At 41.2% G+C, this 13,863-nt stretch overlaps 1 protein-coding gene and 1 long non-coding RNA gene across 6 annotated transcripts in view; one reads left to right on the top strand and one right to left on the bottom strand.

Moving 5' to 3' along the window:
- LOC137564101 (uncharacterized) overlaps window positions 1-13,863 on the top strand; it is a 142,571-nt gene that overhangs the window by 78,915 nt on the left and 49,793 nt on the right. The window lies entirely within an intron of this gene.
- Window positions 1-13,863, bottom strand: part of SHROOM1 (shroom family member 1) — a 217,279-nt gene that overhangs the window by 36,226 nt on the left and 167,190 nt on the right. For 4 of the 5 annotated variants that reach the window (XM_068277467.1, XM_068277465.1, XM_068277468.1 and 1 more), the window contains 2 exons: window positions 8,385-10,816; window positions 2,384-2,451 (listed from right to left, as the gene is read on the bottom strand). In XM_068277467.1, coding sequence (XP_068133568.1) covers window positions 2,384-2,451; window positions 8,385-10,724 — 2,408 coding nt within the window. In that variant the 5' untranslated portion in view covers window positions 10,725-10,816. The remainder of the gene's footprint in view (window positions 1-2,383; window positions 2,452-8,384; window positions 10,817-13,863) is intronic. The other variant, XM_068277469.1, reaches the window with a different exon arrangement.

A 13,863-nucleotide genomic window follows, 5' to 3' on the forward strand; every position in this document is an offset into this window, starting at 1 on the left:
AGGAATCTTTTAGAGCAAAGTAGAAATGCTGGCTTTCAGACCACATTAAAGGAAAGCAGAAATGTTGTGGCTAGTTTAATACTATTGTACAACATTTACACTAGTATGTTTTTGTGCGTGTTTTCTGCATAGGAAATGCATTTATACTGAGAGCCAATGTTAATCAATGGGTTAGTTCACACTTAAATGCACTTTTTGCACGCAGAACACAAACTGAAAATTGACAGTCAGGTGTGACTACTGCCTAAAGCTCTGATCATGCTACGACACACCCAGCAGGAGCAATAGCCTATCCCTATTGGACAGACATGCTGTGCACTCGTTTTGCGATTTGGTGTGAGGTCTAGAATGGATGTGTGCCATTCATTGGATGAATATAAAACCACAAAATGTGTACCGCACAGGGATGTTTTGTCACAGAAAAGCAGCCAACAAAAAAGGGACATGGTACAAATGGATGCAGGGGAACTGGCCCACAAGAAATCTTTGCTGGTTTATGCCCATCCATTTTGCGTCTGCTGCCCGATCTGTCAAAATACAGGTCCAACTTAGTGTGAACTGGGCATAAAATTTAGTTTTTCTCTTTCTTCTTCCCTGTAGATGCACATTAATATAACTGTTACAGTAGACGCTCAGTTATCCAAACTCAGCCAGAATGCTCAAGCAACCAGTAAAAAAAAAAAAACCCAACCTTGCAGGATGCTCAAAGCTATTTTAACCATGTATTATACAGTGATAAAGCTGTGTTACATTAAAGGGAATCTGAAGTGAAATTAAACTTATGATATAATGATTTGTATGTATAGTACAGCTAAGAAACTCATGTTTTTTCTAGTACAGGAAGAATTAAGAAACTAATTGTTATTTGTGCAAAAAAGGTTCTTTGAGCTCTGCAACTTCATAAAGTTGTGGACAGCACTGTCTTGTGAAGCACTTATCTTAACGGTCTCTCATTGTTTCTTATTTATGTTTTTTTCTGCAGAGAAAAGTTCAAAAGGTCACTAGCCTGCTCTGTGAAATCATTTAAAACGCTGAGTGTATTGTGGAAACTGCAATTATTAGAGATTTATGCAATATTATCAAAAAAGCTATATACCTGAAAATATGACAATATTTTCTTTGCTCCTCATGGTCTATTAATTATTCGTATTACATAACCAATGCATTATATCATGAGGTTTTTTTTCGCTTCAGTGTCACTTTAAGTGGTGTGTCTTTATATGTATGAATTTGTTTTGCGTAGTGTAAGGCCCCGTTTACACTTAATCAGTTCAGTATTGGGTTTAGGATAGGCACACCTTGCCATGGATCATTGGGTGCTCAGCCTTGATGTAGAAGCAGCATCAATCCAGTACAAGCAATTCAAGGTCGGCTGGCACAAAGTCAGTTTCCAAGCAAATGTATGCTGTACATTCAATAAATTTGCTTGGAAACTGACTTTGGTGTGCCAGCCAACCTTGAATTGCTTACACTTAATCAGTTGGTACACGTTTTTTTCCTTCTTCTTCTCTATAGCAGTGCATTGTGAAAAAGATTTCATTTAAAACGAGTTAAGTGTGAACTGTGCCATAAGAAAACATGGAAATTACTTTGAAAATCAGTTGTCCTTACAGTTATAATGGTGCTCATACATGGTACAATTTTTTTCATCCAATCTTACCATTTCTATGTAATATAAGGGAACTGCCTAAATTATCCTTTCAGTATATTCACGTAATTTACCCTTTTACTACATAGAAATGGTAAGATTGGATGAAAAAAATTGTACCATGTATGGGCACCATAACTGGGAGCAACTGATTTAGAGTAAAGGAGGTCTTACTGTATTTCAGTATAAGTACACAGTTTACAGTGTGGAAAGGATAAGAGGTATACAATGGTAAGAGGTATTGTACTGTATTATGCCTGTTTTAATACTGTAGTAACTCTCAGGGCCCATTCACACTAGAGTGTTTTGCCGCAATTTCGGTAAAACGCTCAAACGCTAGCACTTTTTAAAAGCGCTAGTGTAATGAAACCCTATGGGCCCGTTCTTACTTGGGTGATTTGTGCTAATTGCCGCAAATCGCCCAAAACCACGAAACGCAAACTCGTCGCCTGCACCACTTTCAGGCGATTTGCCGGTGATCGCGTTTCAGTGCTATAGAAGCGCTAAACGCAATCGCGGCAAAATCGCCACAGTGTTCAGTGATTCTTGCGCGTGAAATCAGAAAAATCACTCCTGCAAAACGCCGGCAAATATCGCCAGCGTTTTGCGTTTCTAAGTGTGAGTGGGGCCTCAAGCAGTCAGAGACTACATTTATCCGTCACTCACCATTCACTGTAGGAGCCAGATAACTGAGATTCTGCTGTAATTTGAGATTACACAACCTTTTTCACTTACCTATTAGCGGAAGTCATGTCATCGATGTGAAGAGCTGATGTAGAGAAAGCCATCTGCCTCGCAGGAGTCTGAGGGAAATCAAAGAACTGTGAGTAATTGGCTGCGTTAGTGTCATATAGAGCACTATCTGAAGATCTTTCACACAAACAGAAGAGTGCTTCTATGAGGCAGGTCTTTAATAGAGATGGTCAATAAGATTCAAATAATTCTGAGTTGATGCAGAATTATGCAAATTTTATAGAAAATGTATGATGCTTGACTATGGACAAAATGTATCCCACAATTCTGCATCAGCTCATAATTACTTGCATCTTATTAAACATCCCTAGTCTTTAGTAATGAACAACTAACTGTATGTGAATGTTTTTCTTCCATAGCAGATCAGTTCACCCTTGCGCATCCATAGACTCTTCACATAAGAGTGAATGGCAGAAAGTTAAATTGACAAGAATTACATGAAAAACTGCATCTATCAGTATCATGTAAAGGCAGTAGTCAGTAATCCAGGAAATGGCAGTGCTGGCAAAGCCAAAAACCTCTCTTGATCAATATTCCTCGATTACCACGTTGACTAGAATAGCAATAAGATAAATGCACCACATTATATACCCATCAGATTTCTAGCTGAACTCAACACATCTGCTGTTGTAATTAATGTTCCTTTAAAGGACATCAGAGATAAAAATAAACGGATGAGAAAAACAATTGCATCTATCCTCCTCCTCCTAAAAATGACTTTTTAAGATATCCCACAGTTTTATTGTATATTTAAATCTATTTGTTAAGTTTTTGCTGTTTCATTGCCTCTGCTCAATGACACAATGATTGAAGTATGCCAGAGCTCAAATATATGAATCATTTACCCTTTTTATTTATTTCCTGCTCTCAGAAGCCATTTACTAACAGGAAAGTATTTTATGGCTGTTTTTACTGATCAGTGAGGGTTGAGCTATAGCCTGACCAGTCCCACCCGGGCAGAAACTGTCACTTGCATACCTGATGTTTAACTCTTTCAGGCAGAGAGAAAAAAAAAGAAAAAAAAAAAGAACACAGCCTAGTTATTTGTGTGCTTGGCACTGTACATACACATCTATCTCCTCATGTTACAAGTGGCCTCGGTTGTTCTTTAATTACAATGGATTGCTGTAATGGGGAAAAGAAGAGTACAGTAAATCCTATGAAAATTATCAATTGTGGCCTTTAGTGATTATAATGATTAATCCATTTATGACAAGACAAATAACATTTATATTGCGCTTTTCTCCTGGTGGACTCAAATCGCTTGAGCTGCAGCCTCTTGGGTACGCTCAGTAGGCAGTTTTAGGTAATGTGGTTCAAGGACAGGAACAGGTGCAGCCTTACTGAACAGGAAGAGGCAAGATTTGAGCACAAATTCAGGAGGGGGGTGGAACAGTTTTGGATAGTTTGGAAATGGGTTAGAACCATTTTTGGTTTTCTCTGTTGTCCTATTTCCTCTTATGTGAGATTAACTCTTTTCCTCTTATGTGAGATTAACTCTTTTCCGTAAAAACCTAACACTCTAGAATTGGGCTTTTACATTGGATTAAACTCCCTAAATTAACATTAACGTACCTATTCTTAGGTACACAAAAGAACATTTGAAAGCATTTTCTTTGTGTAAAAATGTTTACTTTCAATGCAGAAAAATAAAACTATCTGCCTGGTGTTTCCACTCTCACTTGAGGAGAGGAGGGAGGGGAAGCAATCAGCAAGGTGTCTATTCAGCAAAGGAGGAAGGGGGTTAGAGCCCATTCACGCTTAAAAGGGCAAAATGGTAGCGATTAGCGCGGGTGATTTTAGCGCGGTAAAATCATTGTACACTTCCGCGATTCCCAACAATCGCAATCAGCACTTGTCTAAGCACTGTATCGCAATCAACCGAGAATCGTGGCAACATGCTGCAGGCAACACGTTTCGCGGTCGCCGTTAATTGCGATTGGCTGTAATCACGGCAGTGAGATCACTGCCATTCAATTATAATTGCGCTAGTGCTTTAAAAAGCACTAGCACTTCTGCTAGCAGCAGATCAACCCAGATTTCCATCCCGTCAGATAGATCAAATAGTTTGAAATCGACTGCAAATCGATGGATTTGATAGAATCGATTTCTGATCGGTCGATTCCATAGAATCGATCGATTGATCGATGGCTGAAAACAACCAGTGTATGGGCCCCTTTACCGAGTGAAGAGACCAGGCAGAGAGCTTATCCTGGCTAGCAATAATTACATTTTCGGATTAGCACAGATTAGGAGAGCAGGTTTACTGCTTTCTGTATTGAAAGTAAACGGTTTTACAAACAGACAAAACAAGACACATAACATATTACGTTTTCCTCCAGGCGGGCTCAAAACGCTTCTGGGCTTCAGCCACTTAAGGCACGCTCCACAGGTGACCAGGATAATTTAGGGAGAGTTGCCCAAAGACTCCTTACGGTTTTATTCGAACCCTGGTCAAAAGCTCCAATCCTACATCAAAGACAACTGTCTTACCAGTACCTGACAAACACGGAATGCTTTCAAAATGTCCTTTTATGTATCCAAGTAGAAGTACTTCAATTATACTTTAGGGAGTTTAATTTCACTTTAAGGACTTTTTTTGAACTGCCATTTCCAACATTACCAAAAAAACTGCAATACCTAAAAGAACTACAAGTCACAGAATAATACCTAGGCTGCTCAAACATGTCTCTTATCATACTTATCACACAGCTGTGCAATCAGTATATGGACATTGAAGAGCAACACATAGTACTACTGTATATTAAATATGAAAATAATTTTTTAAATCTATTTTTACCTTTTTAAAAGTTCCAGAAAATGTATAGTCTGGAATATAAGTGTATTGTACAATCCACTTTACTAAAATGTTTTTTTAGTGGGCTGAAAAATCATCATATAGGCCTGGTGCACACCAGAGGAGTTTTTCTGAGCATTTTGAGTTTTTAAAGGGGAACTGAAGAGAGAGGTATATGGAGGCTGTCATGTTTATTTCCTTTTAATTAATACCAGTTGCCTGGCAGCCCTGCTGGTCTATTTCTCTGCAGTAGTATCTGATTAAAACTACAAACAAGCATGCAGCTAGTCTTGTCAGATCAGACTTATAAGTCTGAACCACTGAAACACCTGATCTGCTGCATGCTTGTTCAGGGGCTATAGCTAATAGTATTAGAGGCAGAGGATCAGCAGGGCTGCCAGGCAATTGGTATTGTCTAAAAGGAAATAAACATGACAGCCTCCATATACCTCTCTCTTCAGTTCCCCTTTAAATCTGCTGCTAATGTTATCCTATGTGTCTGTGCACACTGGAGCAATGAGGTTTTGTAAAAAAACCCATAGCATTACATTGGGAAGAGCTTTTGAAACCTCTATGCTATTTTCAGGTAACTAAATATACTGAGGGGTTTCTGAAATAGATTGCAAAGATATTTTATACATTCAACTGTAGCCCAGTGCACAGCTGAAACCCGAACAGCTGAAATCAGGCTGACATCACATGTATAAATGTGCCTCAGAAATTCAACCACAAAGCCAAGATCTAGTTAATTTCCTTCTCATTTGTTCTCATGTTACTTCAGAAATGAAAGTTATGCTGGCTGCAAACTATTGGGCATCTAATAAAATCTAATGAAAATCTGCACAATGCTTTACAAAGTTGATCACATAGTGCTGTCACCCGCAGGCACTTCTGGCACCTGAGATGCAATAAAGTGAGGACATGTTTGATCAATGTTTAATCGATAAAACAACCAAAAATAGCTATGGTTATGGCAGCATGAGCAATATTTGTCAAGATTTCTGTTGATCTGCTACAAATTGTACAGTATGACCAGCATTATGGTTAAGCTACATAGACATGATGAATATATGGATTTATGATATACTGGAAGAATTTCATCAGACACAACCCGCTCTGATCAGATTATGATCTGAGAGGGATCTAGCTTTTGCTACATCAAGTAGTGTATAGCTAGCCTTAGATTTCCAGTTGATTGTATAATCAATCACGAAAAGTGTATATGTATGTATATGTAGCTTTAGAGACACTAGATTGTGAGCCTCTCTAAAGGTAGGCATACACTGGTTGATAGCCACCAGATTGGCTGCCCACGCGCTGCACACAGATTTTGAATCTATTTCAGCATGAAATGGATTCAAAACCTGTGGAGCCACAGCTGTCGCTTTCTGCAAGGGCGCTCTACTGTTTGAACTTCGGCTTGTCACAGGATGGGAGAGGAAGTGAAGAGGACATGGAGAAGGCGGCCAGTCAGAAGAAATGACAGCATGGCTCCCGGGGACCCGCACCAGCCGGACAGGTGAGATTATTGGTGCCGCTATGCTGCGTCGGTCGTCACAGAATCGAACGCCGCTAGCAACACACTCCCGACCTGCCGGTGATCAAACAAAAATTTTCCATCTGGACCGATCAACTGAATGTCAGATGGAAATCAGATCGATCGGTCAACATTTGCATTAATAATTTTGATCACAGTGATTCAATCTGCTGCATATCTACAGTAAGTCAAGTTGTGTGTGGATACCTTAGGGTACAAGGGACAGTTAGTGAGATAAGTTGGTCAATGCACTCTTGAAAAATGACTCTAAACATACAACTTCCCAAGAGGTGTGATCAGTATAAACGTAAAATGGTGGAAACACCCAAAATGTATAAAACAAACTTATTAAAAGCAATATAAGAAGGAGGGGTATACCTCTCCTATATGGAGTAGAAAATGTAGCAATCAAAAAGTCAGTGGAGATTTTCAGTGTGGTTTGCCTTCTTAAAACAGAAGGTATTTGCGATAATTTCGATTTAAGTGTGTATCTGCAGACCCCCCCAACAGTCCCTCATTCAGCAGGATTGTGTCCTGTGGTAGCCCCTCCCCCCCCCTGTGTGTAGGCTGGGCAGAGGAGGGGGAAAAATGATCAAGGCACCAGCTGTGCGAAGATGAGTAATGCGGATATGCACGGAGGAGGGCCGACGTTATTCCTCCCTCCCTGTGCCCCCCCTTTCCAGTGTCCCCTTGCAGAGTATTGGTGCAGCCGTGCGGGCATCTATCTCACCTATCCATGTGTTCCAGCGGCCAGCTCCTCTATTTTTTTTTCCACCCACCTGTAACCCAGAGTGGCACCATCCTCCGCACCCACTGGCTCCCTCCTCCATCCAACTGGCTCCCTCCTCCATCCAACTGGCACCCTCCTCCGCACACCCTCTTCCCACCCATTGGCACCCTTCTCCCCCCAGCTGTCAACCTCCTCCCACTCAGCGTCACCCTCCTGCAAAAGTAGGGGTGTGGTTTAGGGTCACACAGGGGGCATGGCTTAAGTGTCACTCTTTCTCATCTTCAAAAGTTGGGAGGTATGGTATCTGTGGTTACCCACAATCTACCACTGCTGATTCTGCAAATTGTCTATTTATGCCCCCTGAAGCCAGGCTTACATCCAGAACCACTGGTAAGCCTGGCTTCAGGGGCATAGAGATAATTTGCATATTCAGCAGTGGTGTATTGTGGGTAACCACAGTTACACTTAAATCTGAATTATCGCAAATACCTTCTGTTTTAAGAAGGCCCTACTAAGCATTGCTTTTTTAGTAGGAGGGCTTTTCAGTCTCTTTTGGTCCCCTATACTTTGCTAGTAGTGTTGGGTCACCCCGAGCTTGGGCACTCTGTTGAGATTTTCAAGTGTTTATTGCACAAAAAATGGTCCACACAATGCGTTTCTCTAATATCTCCAGCTTCATCAGGTCAATAAAAGCCTGTTTGTGCAATTAACTCTTGAAAACCTCAGTCGACTTTTTAATTTCTACTTTTGCTACTCCACTACAGGAGAGGTAAGATTACCATACCTCTGCTTCTTATATTTATTTTAATGGTTTTACATACTTTGGGCATCTCCACGGTTTTACATATATGAAAAGTGTATCATCGTAAAACGCAGTTGTAAGGAAATTGGCATGCTTTACCCACCAAAGTTAATTTACCTTAAATCTTTTTTGGCAACCAGAAGTAGTTGACTCTTTAGAGTATATTTTGTTGTTTTCTAGGGTACCTTGGTCAGCATATGTGGTTTTACTCCCTATTTTGTCTGTTGAATGTGCATACTCTCCTACCATGGACATCTTCAGAGGTCTGTCACTCCAGGAGGCATCATAGGAGGAGGAAGCTCCAGTTGACCTTTTGTGATAGGCTGGAAAAATATCACTTCCAGATATTTCATTTAAAATGGATTTCCATTCTGGAGGGGACTGCACTCCAGAGGTCTTCTGTGTGTGAGTCTGGTAAACACTGCTGGGTCTTTGATTTGTTTTTCGCTCCATATATTCAACAAGTGCATTGTGCTGGATTTGTTTTAGCTCTGTCTTTGAAATATTTGAAGAAGAGAAGGTTCGTTCTTTATCTAGAGATTTCATTCTATAGTGACCCGATTTATTTTGACATGATCCTTCATTTTGGCAACTAAAGCCTGAAGTATAAACACCAAGATGGTCAAGTTTTTCTGGTTCTGAATAACATAACTTCCTTTGTTCCTTTGTCAGTCTTTTTCTTCCTCCTCTTCGTAAAACAACGGTTCTTTCCTGCTCCTCCTTAGTGTAACCATTATCCAATGACGTTTTTGGCTGCACAAATGTAGGCTCTTCCTGCGTGTTTGATAAAGAATATGACCTTATATGATCAATAGAGGGTCTTTTGGAAGGGTTCAACTTCAGCCTAATAGGCAAACTCATCTGCAAGTCCTTTCTTTTAAAAGAGGTTTCCCTTAGAACTTTCTTTTGGGCAATCTTAAGTTTCTCCCGGTAATCAAGCATAAAACTTTCCTCAGTAGAAGAGGTTAGGCTCCCTCTCGTATCACCCTCAGCAAATTCATGTAAGAGCTTTTCATTGAGCTGAGAGTGACTTTTTGTTTTATGAAGGGGTTTTTGAGGTTCGGCTACTTGTGATACTGGAAAGTTACCTTTCTTTTGAAATGTATCAGATTCCTTGCTAGTGTCTGTTTGATAAGACTGGTTAGAGCTGTTCAGCATTACCAAAGTACTGCCACTGCCAGCAGCAAGGTGATAAAGCATTGGGGTTGATGCCTTGGTGATTTTTTCACTGGTTAATTCACTAAGGCTACAACTATAAGGACTACTAGTCTCCTGCTGCTGAGAGAGCAAAGGAATAGGTTTTATTGTTGCATCTTTTCTGAGGCTGCTGTTCACAGTAGGAATGTCATAAGGATCATTGTGATTTGGTGCTTTTGACATTTGCTCGGTCATATCATCACTGCGAGCAAAGTAAAGGGATTGAATGGTTCTTATATGAGGACGTTTGTATTTAGTATCCCATTTTTCAAGATTGCCATACTCTGTATCCTTTTTATTCTGGGTCAGCTGCTGATATTCTTCTTTATTCTGTTGATTATGTGCCAGTTCTTCTATGCTTTCACTCTTTGTTCCTTCATAATTAGAATTATAACTATTAGTTTCCTTAGCTGGTTTCCAAGAACCAGCTTTTTTCCTGTACACACGGAATTTCTCTGACACAAATTCATTCCACGAGCGTCTTGAGCTTTTGTTCTTGCTATCCTTTAGGTGAACATCAGCAGAGGAATTAAAGTGGTTATTGAGGGCTTGCTCTTCTATAGTTACGGAGTGCTGTTTTGCAGCACAGACTTCTGTTTCAGGAGAACATTCTATATTTGACTTGTTAGTGTGGGAAATGAGATGCTTTTCATCACAAATGCTTCTAGCCTCATCTACTGTGATCATATCTTCAGAATGAGCTTGGAGCACTGAGCTTACAAAATAAGGATGGACCTTTCCGTCTGCATCATCAGTCAATGCATACGACTGGGTCAAGTTGCCCTGCACAGAATCCATGACCCACAAGGGGCTATGACCTTGACTACTGTGGCGGCTTATTTTGTGATCAGGTGAACACAGGCTACTACTACTTGTAGGACTACGCTTGGTTTTATAACTACAGTAATCCCCAGAGCCACTGATGGTGTTCTCTGTAAAATCTTCACAGTAAAGATGTTGTTGCAAGTGCTTGTGTTCTACCGTGGTAGGACTATAAATAGCCTTAACATATTCAGAGTCCATATAAGAGATCTGTTCATCATTTAGTTGACAAACTCCATGTTTGAATGATGGTTGATAGTCAGGAACGTAAGAGCTACCAGAAAAAGAACTGTATGCAGAGTCCACTATGGCAGCCATTGCCTTTACTGGTGACAACCTGTCGGCTAAATCACCAGAGATCAGTTGGTGTCTAAGATCTGAAATGCCACTTGTGCTTTTTGTACTCCATTCCTCTATTGCACTGCCAAGAGTGGACATCACTAAGAAAAAATGCTGCAGAGTTAACTTAAATCTTGGTAAGTCTTCATAGCATCGTTATTGCTCATCCGCTCATTTTCAGATGCATAGTTCTGCAAAACAGAAACCAACATCATTATAAATTAGGGAAGGAGTTAAAAATGCATAATGCACACTTTTGAAAAACAGGCCATGTACAAAGTACTTTAAAAAATAAAAACTGTAAACCAAAATAATATTGTACCACTACCCAGCAACATAACATTATACTGTGGACCAGTGACTTCAAAAGCACAAACACAAGTACAGAAAAAGGTGCCCACATATCAGACAATGTATGGGCAGATCAAAAAAGAGAGATCTCCCTCTGATCTAATCTGATCTGTTGCCTGCTCATACTCCGCAGACCGGTTCCCGATCGATTTCAGCATGAAATCTCTAGGGAATGGGCCTTGTGACGCCACATTCACCGACTCGCTGTTCCTGTCCCCAGTACAATGTGCCATTCGTTTCTCGCCCCAATATTGCACGCCGTTACTGCCGTGCATGCGATTAAGTTTGTCAGCCCTTCATCTTGCAGCATGTCCAATTTTGGCCCAAAATTGGTCGCATTTTCGATCGGCCATGCTCTTTTTATCTGATTCGATTATAATATTTGGTCAGTCGCCAAGTCGCCTGATGTATGGCCACCTTAAAGAGGAACTCCAGTGAAAATATTGTAATAAAAAAAAAAAGTGCTTCATTTTTACAATATTTATATATAAATGATTTAGTCAGTGTTTGTCCATTGTAAAATCTTTTAAATCCCTGATTTATATTCTGACATTTATTACATGGTGACATTTTTACTGTTGGCAAGTGATGTAGCTGCTGCATGTTTTTTTGGCAGTTGGAAACAGCTGTAAACAGCCATTTCCCATAATGCAGCAAGGTTCACAGACCGTAAACTGCCAAGAGTACGTACTCAGAATTTCTTTGTGGGAGGGGTTTCACCACAATATCAGCCATACAGCGCCCCCTGATGGTCTGTTTGTGAAAAGGAATAGATTTCTCATGTAAAAGGGGGTATCAGCTACTGATTGGGATAAAGTTCAATTCTTGGTCTGAGTTTCTCTTTAAAGAGAACCCGAGGTGGGTTTGAAGAATGTTATCTGCATACAGAGGCTGGATCTGCCTATACAGCCCAGCCTCTGTTGCTATCCCAAACCCCCCTAAGGTCCCCCTGCACTCTGCAATCCCTCATAAATCACAGCCACGCTGCTGACAAACAGCTTGTCAGAGCTGGCTGTGTTTATCTCTATAGTGTCAGTCTGCTGCTCTCCCCGCCTCCTGCAGAACTCTGGTCCCCGCCAGCATCCCTTCCCTCCCTGCTGATTGGAGGGAAGGGATGGGGGCAGGGACCGGAGCTATGCAGGAGGCGGGGGAGCAGCCGAGACTGACACTACAGATGTAAACACAGCCTCACAGCACGGCTGTGATTTATGAGGGATTGCAGAGTGCAGGGGGACCTTAGTGGGGTTTGGGATAGCAACAGAAACTGGGCTGTATAGGCAGATCCAGCCTCTGTATGCAGATAACATTCTTTAAACACACCTCGGGTTCTCTTTAAGTGTGGCATGTCTGGCAACATTGCTCAGCTGAGCTTCTGTACAAAGTGGGTCTGCTGAAACTGCTTGAAGGCCATAGTTAGGCAAGCAATAGGATTGTAAGCATGCAAGGGCATGGCTCTCTCCCTGTTTCTTGTAAAATGCTGTAGATTTGTTAATCACCATACAGTAAATTGTCACTGTAATTTACATGGCCAATCACATCTATATTATGCACCAATGTCTGTATTTTCAGGTGTACCAATATCTATAGATTATGGTATGTACCCTTGTTCGCTTCTTCCATTGTACAGCAACTTGGAAGGAGGTTAGCAAATGCAGCCTATATAACACTTTTCATAACATTGCAAGGAACACTGAAGTGAAATGGCCAGGAGCTTCATGCCAAAACCAGGGATTTCTCGGTCACTTCCTAAAAGACAGCAATTATAAAAATGGCATTGTTCACCTAATCCGCTGAGAGATTCGGTAAATTCCGCTGCTCAAAAATGCCAGAAATGTACTAGCAATGTCACAAAGTATGAGTTAAGAAGCATTTACAGATTCCAGGCCAATCCCTAACTTCTAATGGGAAAAATGTATTGCTTATTGAAGGATATTTAAATTGTAATCTATTCAAGACTGAAGCCATTGTTCAGTTTTTCCAGTAACTTGCTATGGTAAGAAAAGGATGAGAAATGCCGGCACTGCTGTAAACTGCTTGTTTATTCATAACACATGGTGCAACATCGTGGATTCAATTGTATGCATATTGAGATGTAACATACCGGTTTGCTGGTAAAGCTGTGCGGTGGGTGCTGGAGGATGAGAGCCTTACGGCCGTTTCGCGCACATGCGCTTCTACGGAGGCTGCCTCCGTAGAAGCGCATCTGCGCGAAACGGGTGCAAACCGGTATGTTACATCTCAATATGCATACAATTGAATCCACGATGTTGCACCATGTGTTATGAATAAACAAGCAGTTTACAGCAGTGTCTGCATTTCTCATCCTTTTCTCTGCCTGCATATGAGGTCTATCTGAGCCTGAGCACGCTGGTCTATCTGCATCGCACCGGATACCTGGTCTGCATCCCTGCAACCCTCCCTGAACCCCTAGCTGCAGTGCCAGCACCTTTCTATCCTACCTTCCTTTGTGACTTGCTATGGTAAGCATCATAAATGACCTCTGTGTATGCCGATACTCAGTAGCGTAACTAAGGAGCTTGAGGCGCCAGTGCAAATTCTACATGGGGCCCCAAGAACTATATTGATTTGGAGCCCCAAAAGCTACCAAGGACTGCTGCAGTGTCAGAGAGGTGTATTTACAGTTAGAAACCGCTTGTTAAGGATTACCACTATTCAATGCACATATAGAGATGATCATTTCCAGCATAGCACCAATTAAAAGCTAATAAGATGGATTAAGGAGGGCCCCTAGTGGGCTCCTCTGGTCCAGGGGCCCCTGTGTGGTTTCAACCTCTGCATCCCCTATTGCCAATACTTACAGATTGGAAAACAAGATTCTTTCCTTCTGCAGAAGGTGTGATGGGGGAGAGGAGGCATCTTTACATGG

The sequence above is a fragment of the Hyperolius riggenbachi genome, chromosome 3, assembly GCF_040937935.1.
Source record: "Hyperolius riggenbachi isolate aHypRig1 chromosome 3, aHypRig1.pri, whole genome shotgun sequence".
In the NCBI taxonomy this organism is placed as follows: domain Eukaryota; kingdom Metazoa; phylum Chordata; class Amphibia; order Anura; family Hyperoliidae; genus Hyperolius; species Hyperolius riggenbachi.